This window comes from Copadichromis virginalis, linkage group LG2 (genome assembly GCF_057382275.1).
Source record: "Copadichromis virginalis isolate Kocher_CV1m ecotype Utaka linkage group LG2, C_Virginalis_male_GT1.1, whole genome shotgun sequence".
In the NCBI taxonomy this organism is placed as follows: domain Eukaryota; kingdom Metazoa; phylum Chordata; class Actinopteri; order Cichliformes; family Cichlidae; genus Copadichromis; species Copadichromis virginalis.
In genome coordinates, this window is record NC_140619.1 from 2,867,844 (window position 1) to 2,887,055 (window position 19,212).

At 43.4% G+C, this 19,212-nt stretch overlaps 1 protein-coding gene across 1 annotated transcript; it reads left to right on the forward strand.

Annotated features, from left to right (window-relative positions):
- The first annotated feature begins 157 nt into the window (after nt 1–157).
- On the forward strand, nt 158–17,211 carry mmp17b (matrix metallopeptidase 17b). The gene is made up of 12 exons (XM_085468007.1): nt 158–200; nt 4,603–4,797; nt 4,963–5,095; nt 5,194–5,335; nt 5,470–5,578; nt 5,654–5,831; nt 7,125–7,301; nt 12,147–12,249; nt 14,590–14,663; nt 14,773–14,922; nt 15,687–15,965; nt 16,085–17,211. Exons 2-12 carry the CDS (start codon nt 4,669–4,671, stop codon nt 16,465–16,467), a joined length of 1,857 nt encoding a protein of 618 aa, XP_085324133.1. The 5' UTR covers nt 158–200; nt 4,603–4,668; the 3' UTR covers nt 16,468–17,211.
- The last annotated feature ends 2,001 nt before the right edge of the window (nt 17,212–19,212 follow it).

The following is a 19,212-nucleotide window of genomic DNA, read 5'->3' on the forward strand; positions in this document are numbered from 1 at the left end:
TCGGGATAGAGGAAGGAAGATATTTCTGCAAAGATGAAACTCTTCATTTGTCATGCTGCTGTGGCAGTGGGTGGGGTAGGGGGTGGGGGTTAGGAGTCAGGCTTTGAGGAAACGAGCAGGAGAGTAGAAAGGACCCATCTGTTCCCATTGTGGCAAATGAAGAGAGAGCAGGGAGAAGCAGAAGGCAGAGCAGCAGGAAGGTAAGTGTTAAAAGCACTTTTCTCATCTTTAACTTGCTGTGATTCAGCTTTCAGACTAAATTTGGAGTTAGTGTAACTTAATGTAATGAATGAATGTGCCGTGGTCAGTGGTGTGAGATGTTAGGTTTCATTGTCAGATGGTGACAATATTACATGTGCAGGGACTAATACACAGCCTGAATTACTGTACAGCTGTGCCAATACCGCTGCTCGAATTCCTCCAAACTCTGCTTTTCATTTAAAGCCTGACTTAACTAGTCAAACGCTGTGAAATGCAAAAATAAGTCAGCTTTGGGGTTAAGACAAAAATGTATGCACTTACATTTTAGAGCATGAACTTTACCTGATCAGCTGCTTTGATGCAACGTGATTTGCCACCAAAGCAGTTCCTCTAATGTTCATTCCAGCTTGTTTAATTCAGAATGTTCTTTCTGACAGTCGGCTCCTTCGACCTTCGCCCTCTACTCTTGTGGCTGCTTTAATCTCATTACTTTAAAGCTGCCTTGTCCTCCATTCATCCTCCCTCCTCCTTCTCTGCCCCAGTGCTCTAACTGAAATGGTACACCCTCTAACTTAATTAATGGAGGCATCTTCTGATTGACATGGGCACACACATATCTAGCAGTGTCCTATGGGGCAGGGCACAATGCCCTCCTCTCTGTATTTTATGGAAATTCTCGTCCATCTCGTGATTGAATCTGGTAGGTTTCTCCACCCTGTGGGAATATACAACGTTTCCCATCAGCTTCTTTGACTCACTGCTTTAACGCGTCCGTGCTATTGTGACATGGAGTGTCACAGTGTGCTTCCTGTTCTTCTGTGACAGTTTTTGCACTTTACTTTCTAGCAGTAGCAAAAGTAGCCACAGGACGTGCATCACCACACAGGGAAGGTTGGGAAGGGCCTGGTTGCATGAAGAGATTTGATTGGGTAATCTAGTGTCACCGATAAAAATGAATGGATGGGCTGCTGTCAGTGCTTGTAGGGCCAGTGCACAGCAGACCTTCAATCCAGTCTGTGGCCTGTGTAACTATATCGACCAAAAAATGATATTGACACATCAGCACACCGGGCATGCCAGATTACCAGTAACTCTTTAGTGGATCTGTTAGACTGGAGTGCAAATTGCACAGCATCCAGAGACGTGCCATGAATAACCTTCATGATGATTGAGCGCCATGGGCAGCAGTCATGCAGGCAGGTAGCAGCTGTCCTCTTTGGGACTATGATGATGGTGGTGGATGTGAAGCACACTGGGACAGGCATTATTCTCTTATATTTTATTACATTGCAGGTGCAAATGTAATGTACTCATCTTTGTATCCTTCTGAGACCCAGAAAAAGGTTTTAGTTGGTCTCATTAATGCAGCCTTGTTGCATCACCAGCCAGAGGACATTCTTTCTTTCTCACCCGAGACATAAAGATGACTCGTGACTTTGACTGACTGCCAGATGCTGAGTTATACACCGGGTCCTGGCTATAACTAGGACCCAAGATAATCAGAGTCATGTCACATATACAGATATGCTGAATGATGCTTTCAATTTTAAGAGACGAGCACCTCCCTCTGGTTTGTAGTTGATCTGTTTTCTCATTAAAAAGTCTTTCTACCCAATTTCAAAAGAGTTGAACTCTAATGAAAAAACCTCCAAGGCCTAGCTTACACATAGCTTCTTATACATAATGGAAGATGAGTGCAGAACATACCAGTGTGTCCTCTGACCTTTCACCATCCCGGGACAGCTATTCGTCTGACTCCCTGCCTACAAACTGAGTGAAATCCTTTAAAATCTCATTCACAAATCAGAGTTAGTAATTCCTCTGTCCACTACAAAGGACACTTGATGGGTTTGTAGCATAAACCTATTCGCTGGAACGTTGAAGGCAATATAATTACACCGCAAAGCAAGACACGAAGTAGGCAAGCTTCATGTTACTCGTGCACGGGAGAGAACCGGACAAACGCCGTTCCTTCGCTTGGCCCCAGTTGCTCTCGTCCGTTCTCCCGTATCACTGTCCTTTTATTGAGGTTACATGAATATGCATAGGTTCATTAACATATGACGTCTACATACACAAAGAGTACCGTGTGTGTGTGTGTGTGTGTGTGTGTGTGTGTGTTACTGCTGATCAAAGGGTCATAAAAGCACACAAGCAAACATCCTTGGTCAGGAAGAGGGTAGACCCCCCCTCATCCTAGATAACACAGTAAGGAAGTCTAGCAGTTCATTTATACACAAAAAGCACTTAAACTAAAACAAATGTAACTACGTTAATCCTACCATAACAATTAAACAAGGTACGAACTTTCCCATGCTCCCAGTGTGGAATGCACACCAGGCCTCTGTAGCCTGTTAAAGATCACACAACTTATCACTACACAATTGATTATACACTTCTAAGCATCTATGGTTAAATATTTCTAAGCATAAATGAGTAAATGTTTCTAAGCATAAATGACAATCAACAATACAACTCTATCAACACTGAATAAAAGTTCTCTTTCAAAAGTGTTAACATTACTGCACATTTCTGAAATTCTACTAAATTGAAGATAACAATCTAATATTTGTCATGAACCAAGGTTCCGCGCACAAGCTGGACCCAGAAGCAGAACCAAAAGGGTCGAGGCGGCGGGTGCTGATCGTGATCCAAATCTCAGACGGGCAGGCGGACAGGCAGGTGGCTCACAACACGCCGAGTTGTGATCTGAGTACACAGGGCAGAGTAGTGTTAGTTCAGACGGATAAGTTTTCATAAGGGCTTTCCCGCAGGTGTGCGTTACCGTTGAGCGACGGCTACGGACTGGCGTGGAGCAGCAGGTAGGGCAGGATTAAATAGTCCACCTGGTGATCGCCTGGGATGGGATGCAGGTGTGGGGTTAGCAGCCACGCCCACGGGCGTGGGCATCCCATCAGCACCCCGGACGCCGGGCCGTGGACCATGACAATATTGAAGAAACAATTTGAGGGTTCATTAAAATATTCAATTAAATTCAATTTTATTTACATAGCGCCAAATCACAACAATAGTCACCTCAAGGTGCTTTATATTGTAGGTAGACCCCTATCCAGTTGTTCAGTGATGACGCGACGAATCCTACTTCCGGGCCTAAAGTAGTCTGCGTTTAATATGGCTTTTGTGTTGTTAATGTTTAATGTTATGTATTTTCTTCTATTTGATCTCAAGAAGCTCCTAAAACAGTCAGCGATCACTGTTGACCTCCCTCGGCTTTTATTACCACTAATCATTTATTTAAGCTCAGTTTTTAAAACCTTAGGACGTAACTACAGCCCAGCCCATGCAGCAGTATATGAATGACTAACCTCGTATTGTGGATGGATTATCTCAGTTGTTCTCCTGGCTGAAGTTTGGTCCTTTTACAGCATCCTGCCATGCGATTACATTTGTTCCTGACCACCGAGAACACTCACGTTAACTTTTATCGAGTGGAAATAAAGTTAGCTTGTTTATATTATGCTAACATAGCTGTGTCGCTAGCGGTCACATAGCACATCATTATATACCAGCTAACCCAACTTCAGTAACCCTACAAACGTCACTGCTGTTTAGTTTTCTGTCTTCATTTATGCTGGAAGTGATAGCTGAGTTGTACGTTTGAATTTGTTTCCAAAACCCCGCAGTCAGGACATGCTATATTGTATTTAGATAGAAGCTAGCGAGCTAACTCCGTGCTAACTTCTAACTCCGTTAAATGTCATAAATTCCGTTTTCATGGATGCCTGGATGTTAAACTCAATTGTTACACCTGGTAGAGCAGAACGCTGATCATTTTATTAAAGATGAAAGACTTTAGACAGTTTTTCAACTCTCAGTAATGCCATAGTGATCGTTTGATATATGGACCTGCAGCGGAGTTTAGACCCAGACACGGCTAGTGACGTCAGACTGAACAACCGGATATCATATCACTTAATCTGAAATGTGGGACCTCCAGTGCCTTTTCATTTGGAAAAGAACTCTGTTATTACTCTACTAGCCCAATCCCCCAAAATGTGGCATCAATAAAAGCCCAGCGTGTCCCCTCGACACCACAGTAGGACTCAGATTGCATAGATTCTGGTTGATGTAGAGGTTCATGTCCTTCACAGAGGACACAAATGAATTGCGGCCTTTTAAGAGAATATAGTGTTTTTTCTATTTTAATAACTGCAAAGAATGCAAACTTCTGTGACTGCTGTGAGGCGACAGAACTAACCACTGCACCCGACCTTGTGTCCGTGTCAAGCCACCCTCTGTACCACTGTGCAAAATGTTAAAATATTTTTTTGCTTTGGATAACTTAAGGAAAACTCTTTAAATGTCGGGCTTTAGGGTTTTTTGCTGCCCTGTCTGTATCGTTGTCTTTAATGTTTTAAAATGCCTTTGCTTCATTTCCAGTGGATTTCCACACACTGAAAATACTGCTTTCCACTGAATATTCAGTTCCAAAAACATGTAATCAAGATGAAGATGTATATGACTTTCCTCTGCTTGAGCTGTGGATGGATGCAAACAACTTGTGCTGCTAGTGTGACTCTGTCACCATCCTCTGCACCAGTGACACCCACTCAAGATGAGAGCTCCAAACTTGTGGTAATAGAAACCATACAACTATTGATGGGAAATTAATAATATCTTTACCAACTCTCTCATATATTACATTGGTAGTGAGCTTTATATATAATATAGATACAGGACTGCAGGATAGAAATGGAAGAAGAACACCCTGTTAAAGAGATCATTTACCCCCTTTGTTAGGATTGGCTGATGAAGTATGGTTACCTCCCACCCTCAGACCCTTCCACCGGTCAGCTGCAGGCTTGGACAGGTGTCACCAGTGCTGTGAGGGCCATGCAAAGGTTTGCAGGCCTAAAAGACAGCGGAGTTGTAGGTGAGGAATACAGATGGTGTCTTAAAAAGATGTTTATGCTGCTTCTCAAATCTAGTGTTCTCTGTGTGATTGGATAGAGTCTGTTCTCTGGTGTCCAGATGAGGAGACAATGGCGGTGATGAACACGCCACGCTGCTCACTACCGGACCAGGAGGAATCATCCAACCAAGAGAAAATAAATATGAGGAGGCGGAGAAGATGGGCTGTCTCCATGTGGACGCGCAGGAACATCAACTGGAGGTGGGATAAAACTTGCGAGGAGACTGTGATCAGTTCGATGTAGTAGTTCACAATGGCTTCCTATTGTCAGTAAGCTGTGCTTGGTGAAGTATCTGCCACTCGGTGAGGTCTTTGCGTCTATCTTACCTCGTCAGGTTGCAATCATATCCCTCCTCTTCTCATCTGTCTCGGGAAACAATTCGCTCACTTATCTTCTACGCTTTAAGAGTGTGGGCCGAGCCAACGCCACTGGAGTTCCATGAGGTTTGTCAGATGCCACTTTTGACTAGAACTAGCCAAAGTCACACAGTCGATGAGTTTCATTCATTCTGTTTCCAGGTGGGCAGTCCGGATGCAGCTGACCTGCGGGTAGACTTCTTCCATGGTTACCATGGTGATGACTACCCCTTTGATGGGGCAGGTGGAGCAGTAGGCCACGCTTTCTTCCCCTCAGACCCAGCCCGGGCAGGAGTAGTTCATTTGGATGCGGAGGAAGAGTGGGCATTCAGACAGCCAGGTAGAACAACACTTCAAAAACATAAAAGTCTAACCTTTTATGAGTCTTTTAATAATAATAATAATAATAATAATAATAATGGATACTTTATTGATCCCCATGGGGAAATTACTTGTTTTTCTCTGCATTTGACCCATTCACTCAGTGAAGCAGTCTTTTGTCTTGTGTCTTCACATGGTGTAGATTAATGCAGCTTGGTGACCAAGCTTGACAGTGCTAGGCGGTAACTCAGTTATGGTCCTTTCTTGCTCCAAAGTTGCCAAATGGCAGTGGACAAAACAATAACACTGAGTCCAAAACCAGTGAGCTTTGGACCACAATGCTACCTCCATACACTCTATGGCCATACTATCCGGTTGTTCAGTGATGACGCGACGAATCCTACTTCCGGGTCTAAAGTAGTCTGCGTTTAATATGGCTTTTGTGTTGTTAACATGTTTAATGTTTTGTATTTTCTTCTATTTAATCTCAAAAAGCTCCTAAAACAGTCAGTGATCACTGTTGACCTCCCTCGGCTTTTATTACCGCTAATCATTTATTTAAGCTCAGTTTTTAAAACCTTAGGATGTAACTACAGCCCAGCCCATGCAGCATGATATAAGTGACTAACCTCGTATTGTGGATGGATTATCTCAGTTGTTCTCCTGGCTGAAGTTTGGTCCTTTTACAGCATCCTGCCATGCGATTACATTTGTTCCTGACCACCGAGAACACTCACGCTAACTTTTATTGAGTGGAAAAAAAGTTATCTTGTTTATATTATGCTAACATAGCTGTGTCGCTAGCGGTCACGTAGCACATCATTATATAGCAGCTAGCCCAACTTCAGTAACCCTACAAACGTCACTGCTGTTTAGTTTTCTGTCTTCATTTATGTTGGAAGTGATAGCAGAGCTGTACGTTTTAATTTGTTTCCAAAACCCCGCAGTCAGGACATGTTATATTGTATTTAGATAGAAGCTAGCGAGCTAACTCCGTGCTAACTTCTAACTCCGTTAAATGTCATAAATTCCGTTTTCATGGATGCCTGGATGTTAAACTCAGTTGTTACACCTGGTAGAGCAGAATGCTGATCATTTTATTGAAGATGAAAGACTTTAGACAGTTTTTCAACTCTCAGTAATGCCACAGTGATCGTTTGATATATGGACCTGCATCGGAGTTTAGGTCCAGACTCGGCTAGTGACGTCAGACTGAACAACCGGATACCAGTAAACCATGACTTGTTTCTCTTCTTCTTCTAATCAGGTCATCATTTTGTTTTCTGTTCCTCCTCTTCTGTTTCCTTCCCAGTCTCTGAGGGTACCGACCTGTTCACAGTGCTGGTTCATGAGTTTGGCCACGCACTGGGCCTTCCTCATTCCTCATCCCGTCACTCAGTCATGAGGCCATACTACCTGGGTCCTGTCGGAGACCCTCTCCACTACCGCCTGGGACCCCAAGACCTGGAGCACATCACTCAGCTCTATGGTGAAGCTTCTCACACCATGATTTAATCATTAATATTGATTATAGTTGATGTGTGAGGATGTGTAAACTAGACTGAATGTAAAATTTCAGTATTAGCACACATAGGATAATATAAAGTTTGATGTAAAAGGATAAACACTGAAGTGCAGTTTAAAGGATGGATGAGGACAGCTGTGAAATAGCTCCCTGGTCTGACCTCTGGTGTGTTTATTGAGGAAGGACAGAATTAGTTTCTTCACAGCTTTAGCCTCCACATTCAGCGAAGACTCTCATGAAAGCCTCATACTGTAAAATATAAAAACGAGGAAATGTCTGACTGCGCTGTTGCTCAGAAACCATTCTTAACTTTTTTCAGTTCATTTTGCTTTTGCATAATGTCATGAATGCTTGACAGGCAAACCGCTGTGTCTGTGGATATTCAAGCTTCTGCCCACATGTTCCAAAAAATACATCCTTCCACTCAGTGTCGTTCCAGGTTCATTAACTATATTTGCATCTCGGGTTTAACAATTTGTCATTGTGAAAATTTACTAACCACAATCCATTTTTTAATGTTTGGTACTTAAACTAATGAACATGTAAAATATATTATTCATTGGCACAACATTTTATACTAAGGTCTGTGGCTCCTAGAAGTTAAACTTGAATATCTTTGCCACAGATATGATATGAAATTGTTTCTGTGGTTTTAAGTGAAATGCAAAACTATCGTCTGACAAGTAGTTTATAAATGAATAATTTCACAATATGAAGCACGCTGGAGAGGAAACAAGCCTTTCTGTAAAATACTTGGTTACCAAATACTGTGGCAATAGTTTGGGACATTGAACTGTGTTGTACTAACCTTCTAAAATGAAGCTAAATGAGTAATCATCACAGTAGGCTGGGCTTAACCAAGCATGTGTGACACACTGGAAGTGACAGTAGCTCTGGCTGTGTCCCACCAACCTGCAGTTGTCAAGGGCGAGAATGCGGTGGACTCAAGAGCAGACTCAATTTGCTTAGAACTGTGTATAATTTATTGAAAAGAACAAAACGTGAACGGAACTGGGTTTAACAGAAACCATACGCAGAAACTAAAGGAAATCCGTGGGCGGAGAAACCGGCGTAGAGCACGGGGAAACTTCTAACGGGAACTTCTGTAAACACAGGAGAGAGATGTTACTGAATGGGAAAAAACGAGTAAGGGACAGAGGTACGGAGTGCCAGTGGATAGTCTTGGGCTTACTTGGAGACCCTAGTTATTAGGCGGGGAAAAGGCTGCCATGGGTGTATTCCAGAGAGGGTCAAGAGTGGAGAGTCCGGTCCAGATTCCGAGGAGGTGGAGAATACAGACTGAAGGGCAGGCTGAGGAGAAGTGGAGTATATAATCCTCGGGTTCCGAGCAGACGGGAGAACAGGATGGAGACCAAAACAGCACTACTGGTGAGTGCGATGGGTGGAGAATCACAGATGGTAGCAGGACGAACTGGCGAGGAGTGGCAGGCCGTGCTGGCTTAAAAACCCTCTAGGTGGAGCCCCGGAGATTGACAACAGGTGATGAGCTGGCCAACTCCACTCCCAGGGACAAATGACAGGAACCTGGACCACGCCCAACCAGACACTCCCACAGCATATGACAGTACCTCCCCCTCAAGGGCCGCCACCCGGCGACCCCCCAGACCGGGCCCTGCGAGGGGAGGAACGAAACGCAGCAATCAGGGACGGGTCCAGAATGAGCGACCGGGGAACCCAAGAACGTTCCTCAGGCCCATACCCCTCCCAGTCCACCAGGTACTGGACACCACGACCACGGCGGCGCACGTCAACGATCCGCCGGACCGAATAGGCCGGATGACCGTCCACGAGCCGGGCGGGAGGCGGGGGAACAGACGGCGGACACAGAGGACTGCTACGGACCGGCTTGACCTGAGAGACGTGAAACGTCGGGTGGACGCGCCAGGAGGCCGGGAGCCTGAGACGGACCGCCGAGGGGCCGACGACAGCAGTGATCACATAGGGGCCAACATAGCGGGGAGTCAACTTCCGAGAAAGCGACCGCAAGTGAATGTCCTTAGCACAAAGCCACACCCGTTGTCCAGGCCGATACGCCGGAGCGACAGAGCGGCGACGATCCGCATAATCCCGTTGCCGGTCGACAGTTGCAAGGAGAGCCCGTCGGACCCTCCGCCACACCCGCCGGCAGCGTCGAAGGTGATGCTGGACCGAAGGAACAGCCAAATTCGTCTCATCCTCTGGGAACAACGGTGGCTGATACCCCAGCGAGGCCTCAAAGGGCGACAAACCCGTTGCCGAAGACGTGAGAGAATTATGGGCATACTCCACCCAAGGCAACTGAGACGACCAGGCAGCCGGGTGCAGTGACGAGACGCAGCGAAGAGCGGATTCCAACTCCTGGTTCAAACGCTCAGTCTGGCCATTGGTCTGCGGATGGAAACCAGAACTCAAGTTGGCCTTGGCACCCAGGGCCGTACAGAAGGCCCTCCACACTCGGGAGACAAACTGAGGCCCCCTGTCAGACACAATCTCCGAGGGTATGCCATGAAGACGGAACACATGGTCTGTAAGGATCTGGGTGGTCTCTGCAGCCGTCGGCAGCTTGTCCAGGGCCACGAAGTGAGCCGCCTTGGAAAACCGATCAACTATGGACAGAACCACCGTCTTCCCCGAAGAGGCTGGGAGGCCGGTAACAAAATCCAAGGCGATATGAGACCAAGGCCTATGCGGGGTACTCAGCGGTCGGAGTAAGCCAGACGGGGGCCGATTAGAGGTCTTGTTACGGGCACAAACGGAACAGGCAGCCACATAAGCCTTCACATCCTTGTCCATAGAACGCCACCAGAAATACCTCTTCAACAGAGCCGTGGTCCTACTCACTCCCGGATGGCAAGTAAACTGGGCTGTATGGATCCAATGGATAACAGCCGACCGGGCGGCAGAGGGCACAAAACGCCGACCGGGCGGGCCAGTTCCCGGATCAACGTCGTCCCGTAGTCCTTGGCGTATAGCCTCCTCCACATCCCAGGTGAGGGAGCCAATCCTGCAGGTGGAAGGGAGAATGAGCTCCGGGTCCCGGGAGTCCGAGTCCGAGGAGTACTGGCGAGACAGAGCATCGGGTTTAAGATTCCTGGAACCCGGGCGATAGGAAATATCAAAGTTAAATCGGGCAAAGAAAAGGGACCACCGAGCCTGGCGGGAGTTCAGTCTCTTAGCCGTTCTGAGATAAGTCAGATTCTTGTGATCTGTCCAGATGATAAATGGATGTTCTGTCCCCTCCAGCCAGTGGCGCCACTCCTCCAAAGCCAACTTAATGGCCAGTTCGTTCTGTCAAGGGCGAGAATGCGGTGGACTCAAGAGCAGACTCAATTTGCTTAGAACTGTGTATAATTTATTGAAAAGAACAAAACGTGAACGGAACTGGGTTTAACAGAAACCATACGCAGAAACTAAAGGAAATCCGTGGGCGGAGAAACCGGCGTAGAGCACGGGGAAACTTCTAACGGGAACTTCTGTAAACACAGGAGAGAGATGTTACTGAATGGGAAAAAACGAGTAAGGGACAGAGGTACGGAGTGCCAGTGGATAGTCTTGGGCTTACTTGGAGACCCTAGTTATTAGGCGGGGAAAAGGCTGCCATGGGTGTATTCCAGAGAGGGTCAAGAGTGGAGAGTCCGGTCCAGATTCCGAGGAGGTGGAGAATACAGACTGAAGGGCAGGCTGAGGAGAAGTGGAGTATATAATCCTCGGGTTCCGAGCAGACGGGAGAACAGGATGGAGACCAAAACAGCACTACTGGTGAGTGCGATGGGTGGAGAATCACAGATGGTAGCAGGACGAACTGGCGAGGAGTGGCAGGCCGTGCTGGCTTAAAAACCCTCTAGGTGGAGCCCCGGAGATTGACAACAGGTGATGAGCTGGCCAACTCCACTCCCAGGGACAAATGACAGGAACCTGGACCACGCCCAACCAGACACTCCCACAGCATATGACAGCAGTGGTTCTTAGACTGTCAGGTGGGCCCCTTTAGTGGTGCATGGAGCCAACCGCAGAAGGAGCATTGAAGAACCAGTCAGTATAACCCAAAATGGATCACCGTGAACTCAGCAGGGAAGTGTTTGCAGAGGTCAGGAATGACGTTTTCCTATGGACCCATATAGTGCTGCAAGACTTTTTATATCTATCACTGCCCTTTAGATAGAAGCAGATTTGAGGCATTTCTGCATTGGCTAAATTTTTCCATTGAGAATCTACGTTTATATTCCAGTTAAATGGGGTTTAAGTCTGGAGACTGTGCTGGCCATCACCATCTTGTGATGTCTTCGGTAGTCAAAACATGACATCACTGTTTTGTACATTTTAGCACAATTTAATCCCACATTTGTGAAAGAAAAGAAAAACACTTTTTTGAAAAGTCTGTAACAAAACTGTCAAATCTGATAAAGGTTATTTAAATGCTGCAAAAGAAGAATGGATTGGAATAATAAAAATACGTATCCTAGCCTTAATTACTGGTTTATTAATAATGAATGATGCTCATAGTGAGTAAAAAGAGATTCACTTTTAATGTGTTTGTATAATATAATACAGATACATGAAAAACACTCCCAAAACAGAATAAATTGTTACAAATAAAAATCTTTACTGCAGACACTAATTTTACTAATTTAATAATAATAATTTTGTGTTGTAAGATTTATGGGTTTGTCTTATCCTGAAATCTTACTGATGGCTCTCTTCCTGCAGCTCGAAGTTTCTCTTCACAGCTTCTCTCTCCACAGGGGTGGAGGGGGAATTTAGGTTTTTTTTAAAGCTTTTCCATTTAAATTGTTGTGATTTTTGATTTAGGCCAAATGAACAAGCTGCTGTCTACGGAGGCTCCTCGTATCACCACAGAGTTGCACCACAGAGGCCATCATCATCGTCGTCGTCAGCATCATCATAGGCATGGGTATGACTTACTGAGAGATTTTTCTGTTAATAACAATCATATTAATATTATCATTATTAATAATAATACATTTAAGAATAAATAAAATCATAAGACTATAAAAAAAATAAAAAGCAGAGGATTCATGTGACAGGATGAGTAATTAAACCCATTTAAAGGAGTGTGTTTTGAGACGGGATGTGAAGATAGAGAGAGTCAGAGTTCTGAATGTCTGGCGAGATGGAATTCCAGAGGCGAGGAGCAGAGCAGCAGAAGGTCTAGATCCCATAAAAGCCAAACGGGGGAAGGGACGTTCACACGGACAGAAGGAGACAAAAACTCTTTGTCATAAATATGCTAGATGGCTACAAGAATTCTTACTGTGTGCCTCTTTTCTTCCATATTTTTGCAAAATCATCTAATATCAGTATTAAGATTTTAAATTTAATTTCAGCCACCAAAGATATTTACATAAACAAGCTAGATAAACAATAGATAGATTTTGTAAACAGGAAAATGTTTACAGTGCTAAGTTAACAGCTAATGCTAGCAAGTTCCGCCTGAAACAGCTACAACAGACAGACATTCGTTACCATCTGAGGACAGCGGCGAGTCTAGGATCAGAGCTTTGGGGGTGCTGAGCACCCAGAGAGCTGCCCAGCCAGGCAAGATAAATCATAAGATTCTGAAATTCATCAAGTCACTCTGTGCCTGGGTCCTCGTCTCAAAACATGACGTCACTGTTTTGTACATTTTAGCACAATTTAATCCCACATTTGTGAAAGAAAAGCAAAACACTTTTTTGCAAAGTCTGTAACAAAACCATCAAATCTGATAAAGGTTATTTAAATGCTGCAAAAGAAGAATGGATTGGAATAATAAAAATACGTATCCTAGCCTTAATTACTGGTTTATTAATAATGAATGATGCTCATAGTGAGTAAAAAGTGAACTGAGTGCATTTTTTGGACAGAGATTCACTTTTAATGCGTTTGTATAATATAATACAGATACATGAAAAACACTCCCAAAACAGAATAAATTGTTACAAATAAAAATCTTTACTGCAGACACTAATTTTACTAATTTAATAATAATAATTTTGTGTTGTAAGATTTATGAGTTTCATGCTTTCATAGTTGTCCTTAGGAGAGCTTGACATTTTTATCAGGTGGTCCACACTGTAAAAAGTGTGAGAATCACTGATAAGTGTGTGTGTGCTTTTGGGAAACATTTAAAGCTGCAGTACAGAATCTTTGAAACAAGCTTAAAACATTTGTAGAAACAGAGCATCTGCTTCTCTTTACAGCTCCTCACTCCACCAGGGCTGTTTGGCTCTTTCTGATAGTGAGCAAATGTGATGCACGTACTGCGGCAGTCATACAGACAACTGGACTGTCCAAAGGTTGGCCTCCCTATTACTGGCTGAGGTTTTAGTAGAGTTGTGGCTGAACCACATAAAAATATATCATTAATTTTAATCTCCCCGATCAATGATAATGTTATGTTGGAATGTTGTTAAAGAGGCTCAGAAATGTTTCAAACCAGTTTGTTTAGCAGATTCTGTACAGCAGCTTTAATATAGGGAGGACACAACTTCCAGACTGTGAGTAAAATCAGGTTTTTTCCTCTTTGTCAGTTTAACAGTTTCTGTTGTGCCTGTCACTGCTCCCTGTCTGTTTGCTTACCTGGTTCTTCCTGACCTTGTTCTTTCTCCTCACGTTCCCTCTTTCCTCTCTCCCTCTTTGGACTGACAATCATACACAAATATATTGTATTCAATTAGATGATAAATTACATTAATATGAAAAAAATACTATTAAGATCACTAACAAAAAGTCCTCTCAGTGTACTTTCAACCAAAAGGAAAATAACCAAACCACACAAACATCTAATAAAAGATAAATATTGAAACACTGATCCAACATTATTCTTGATTGACGGATCATTTGATTTTACACTTTTACCTGAATGTGGCTCCTTTTAAAAAAAATAATAAAAAAACTTCCTTATATCCATTATGAACCTGGCTGTCTGTCTGTACAAAAAATGGTAAATGGCCTGTATTTGTATAGCACTTTACTGGATGTGTAAAGCGCTATACTAAAGCGCTTTACACATCCAGTCATTCACCCAGTCACACACACATTCACACACTGGTGATGGCAGCTACATTGTAGCCACAGCCACCCTGGGGCGCTCTGACATGTCAGTTGATTCATGGGGCGATTTTAGCCCATTTTTGGGCTAAATTCGCCCCTGTCTCAGGACAAAGAGTATGGCTGTGCTGTCTACTACTGTTAACCAAATGAAACCCCGACATTCCTTTAACAAGTATCCCTGTGTGCTTCTGCCCTTCAGCCCCTCCATAGATCACTGTAACACCAGTTTTGATGCTGTGGCAAAGATTCGAGGAGAAACTTTCTTCTTCAAAGGTCTGAAAACAGATTTTTATAAATGTAGTTTATGTAGTTTAACTATGGAAGATGTATCTATAGTAACAGGATACCACAATTCATTATTTTCATTGGGTCATCGCTTCAGGTCCGATGATGTGGAGGGTCAATGGCGGAGGCTTGGTGTCGGGGCGCGGTTCTTCAGTGAGGAGGTTGTGGAGGGGTCTACCCCCTGACCTGCTTCATCTTCAAGCTGTGCTGGAGAGGCGCTCGGATCATGCGATCATCTTTATCAGTGGTACAGTACAGTAACCTACTTGTGAGAGGGGTAAAACGGTGTAAAGGCCACAACAGTCAGTGCAGATTACGCACCATAACTGGCTATTAAAATCGTTACTGAAACTGTTTAAAAAATCTAAGAAGATTCCTTATTTCTTTATTTCTGTAACAATTGATTGACGTGAGTTTTTTTTAGCTCATATCTCTTCTAGCCTTTACATTTTGCACACTGAAGTACACTGAATGTGTTCTTCAAAATTGTCTTTTTCATAGAATTTGCCTATAGCCATTCCTGAATTACTTTTCAAGCAAGCAGTGATACGTTTGAGAGATAGTGATGTCTTCAGAAAGCAGAACTTGTTGAGATTTATGAGATTATTACTTACTTCCTGCTACTTTCAGAAGACCTACATGCACCTGTCCTATAGCTTCTTTGAACATCTCCTACAGTTTGGCTGTAGATTACATTCTCTATAACCAAAATACTTTTAGCATAGTTAAGGACTAAATTCTCCAGCATCAAAACTGATGTGTCCAATTATTAAACTTTATCTGGCCTTGGATGTGGCTTCAGGTTTTTAAACCTTTCCTTCTTATTTCTTTGGCAACAGACATCCACTGCCTAGAACATGCATGCAATGATAAAGTGAGAGTGTAAATACAAAATAATACATCAAAGCAGTCACAGTGGACAAGCTTAAACCTTTTTGAAACAATCGATGGTGTTTCACTGCGAATCATCGAACTGGCTTACTAACCTTTTCATGTGACGTCTCGCTGCAGGTCACCAGTTCTGGCTCTTCAAGGACCTGTCTCTGCAAGAAGGTTACCCTCAGCCCCTGTCTGCTCTCAGGACGGGCGTCAGCTTAGATTTAGCAGACACTGATAACGACGATGATGACGAGCAGGCAGCAGGAGCATTAGAGAGATGGGGCCTGGTCTGGGACCCGGAGGAGGGGGCTGTGTGGGGAAAAATTGGAGATGCCAAACAAGAGAATCAAGGAGACACCTGGACACAACTGCTCAAAGAGGGTGTGAATGGAATCACTACAGACACTAATGGTGAGGATCTGATTCATGTGTGAGATCTTTCTATTAAAGGATCAAATAAACGGACAAAGTTGACTTAATTTAACTAGAACCAGACTAAATTCAGTGAAGTTTCTTTTATTTCTCTCCAGGCTCTGTCTATCTCTTTAAAGGAGAGTCCTACTGGAAGTTCATATTTCCAGGTTCATCACTGCATGATGGATACCCACGATCCTCTGCTGCAGACTGGCTGGGCTGCACTGACTCATCCTCACCTGGGATGCAGGACCTCTCCTTTTCACTGTCATCACCTGGAGGAAGAGAGGAGCTCAGGGAGAGTTGGAGATATCGGGGAGAGGAGGAAGAACTGATAAAAAGAAAGCGGGTCAGAGATGGAACTAAACACAAAGAGGTGCTGGACAGAGGTTCACACATCTGGACAAAATGCACATGCCGAAACGGAGCCCTGGGGGGCAGGACAACATTTTTGATAGCTGCCTTGCTGCAGGTTACATGGGCACTGTTAGCTGTTTAAAGGTGCACAATGAAAGAAAAAACTGAGGTTTTATTAGACTAAACAGAGTGTGTGTACAACCTTTCCACAAGCACTCGCATCCTCGCCCTGTACTCCTGTCTGAGTGTGAGATTAGAAATGTGCTGCTGGTTTCAGGTAGCAGCGGTGCTAATTACGAGTGCTATTTTAATTAGGAGGCATATTTATTTACCTGTCCACCAGTCATCCGGTCATATTGTGAGTTATGACCAGAAAACTGGTTCCATCTGTGAAGGACTGAAGTTGCCAAAATCAATTATTAACAAAAACAACAATAATAAATAATAATAATAATCACGCAGACATTAACTGACTGATAATTTGACATGCTTGTATTTACAGATATCAGTGTTTTAAATGTATGTATGGATCTCTGTATTACTTTTACATTCGTACTTTACAGCAATACTAATCTATCCCAGGCATCACAGACACCACACTAGAAAATGAAAGTGGTTTGGGGAAGTTAAAATTAAAGAGATCATTTTTAATATCATTTTGATAATATTTTAATTTCAGTTTGACCAGTTTCACCCCAAACCCACCGTAGCTTTTAAACTAAGTTTCTCTTTATACAGACAAAAAGTGGAGTAGTGGCTTTATTAAGTGGTTTTATTATTTCACCTTCCTGGTTAATTTCTCTTATTGCCGTCCCATAGGTGACAGTCTGCAAGCACACACTGTTTAAAAATAAGGATAAAAATCTATGAAGAAGGAGAATAAATGACATTATTATTATTTTTTATCAAAGCCTAAGTTTACTGCAGTTGAACACAACCTCCAACAGGGCAGTCAGTGATGGAGGTAGCCTTTAGCATGCAGCAGATTTGAGCAGTGTAAATGTACACCAACCAATTTGCACTTTTAATAACTCAAAGGGCAGCTGACCCTGACTCAGGTGACATCACTTAAGGACAGCTATCAAACTTAAAAACATTATCCTGCCACATGTTTCAGGTTCAAGGGTCTTTATTCGTCACATGCATAGTTATAACACACAATCAAATGTAACCTGACACGCTCCTTGACTTGAGCAAAAGGGGGGGGACATTATATAATATAACATATACATTAGGTGGATGTGCAGTAGTAGCATGTATGCAGCAAGCAGGTAAAGTCTGTACATTAAGTGAATTAAATAAGAACAGACAATCGCTTCTGAACACATAACAACACACGAGAGAAATAGTTTGAGCTCTATTTTCTGACCATTTATTTTTACCCATTTTCCATTCATCTTAACAGCATTTACATAAACTATGCATTTTAATGGTGCACGTGTGATGTACTCTCTTAGAAAAAGCATTTCTTACTGCGTCTTCCCTCCTCTGTCTTTTGTTGTTAGAGGTTGTTGTTCTGGCCTGCTGCTGCTGCTATTTCACATGCTTTTTACTTAGTTCGATGTGCTTATGAGCCCTTCTGTTATTTAAAGACTGCCTGCTTGTTCTGAACTCTGATTTTGATCATGATATTCCTGTAAATAGGGTTTGAAATGAAGTAACTGAAATATGTCAACTTTTGTCAAAGCATTCTGCAGCTGCTGCTTCAACTCCATAATCCACAACAAATGGGGAATATAGTAGAAAAAAATGATCAGTAACTCTAAATGTGTTTTATATTTGAGATTCCTGAAAGGAGCCACGCTTTGCTTTGTTGACAGTGCAAACCCTTGCACTTTTCTCACTGAGCTTCATGACGTTGTCACCTGAAATGGTTTCACCCCACAGGTTTGCCTTGTCAGGGTTCATCTCTGGAATTTCTTGCCTTCTTCATGGGATTTGGGATCATCAGTGCAGAAGTCAGGTTGGTACACAGCTGGCGGCCCTATTTAACAACTGTTAGAATTCATATTATGGCAAGAACCAATCAGGTTTCTTGTGAATGCTTCCAGTGACAATAGCCATCTGCAGCCACAAGATGGCAGGTATGTAAAGGATAGATACAAACAGACAAGGAGCTTTATGATGCTGAAATGAAAGGTGAGACATCATTTTTACTGTAGTACATTTTAGTTTATGACTATTTTTAGATTTGATTAGGCAGTCAGTCCTTGCCTTCCTTGTCTTAACAGAGCGCCGCTGTATCGTAGGACTGGTTAGAGTCTGATGTTGTACCTGGTATCTGCAGGACCCACTCTTCCAGTTTGTGGGTTACAGCTCCTTTACCACTGGGACTGCTGTTTCCCATGGTACTTCTCTATTTTCTCATGAACATTTTTCCTGATGTTGGTGCCGTAATGCTTGAATGGTTGGAAGATTATGGCATCGAGTTAAAAGGGGTTTCAGGTTACATCGTAAGCTACTACATAGAGGTCTAAATCAAGCATTCCAGTGTCTATGGATGTCTATGGATGTCTATGGATGTCTATGGATGGGGCATTTGAGAACATAAAATACCTTTCCAAAGAAACACACCCCTGCTGGGATAATAAGATGGACAAAGGAGGAGATAGAAGCCACCAACATCAAGACCAGGAAGCTCCTGACCATGCATGGAGGGTTTCACCCTAAGTCCAGCACCCTGAGGCTGTACGCTAAGCAGAAATCCTTCCAGTGGCTGGACAAAGCTGGACTGAAAGACAGCACAGTGGCACTAATCATGGCAGCACAGGAACAAGCTCTGAGCACAAGATCCATAGAGGCTGGGGTCAGACCCCACACTGTAAAATCTAATTAGTTCCCAGAACTCAAAAAAATTGGGGAAACTCGTTGACTCAAAAAAATTGAG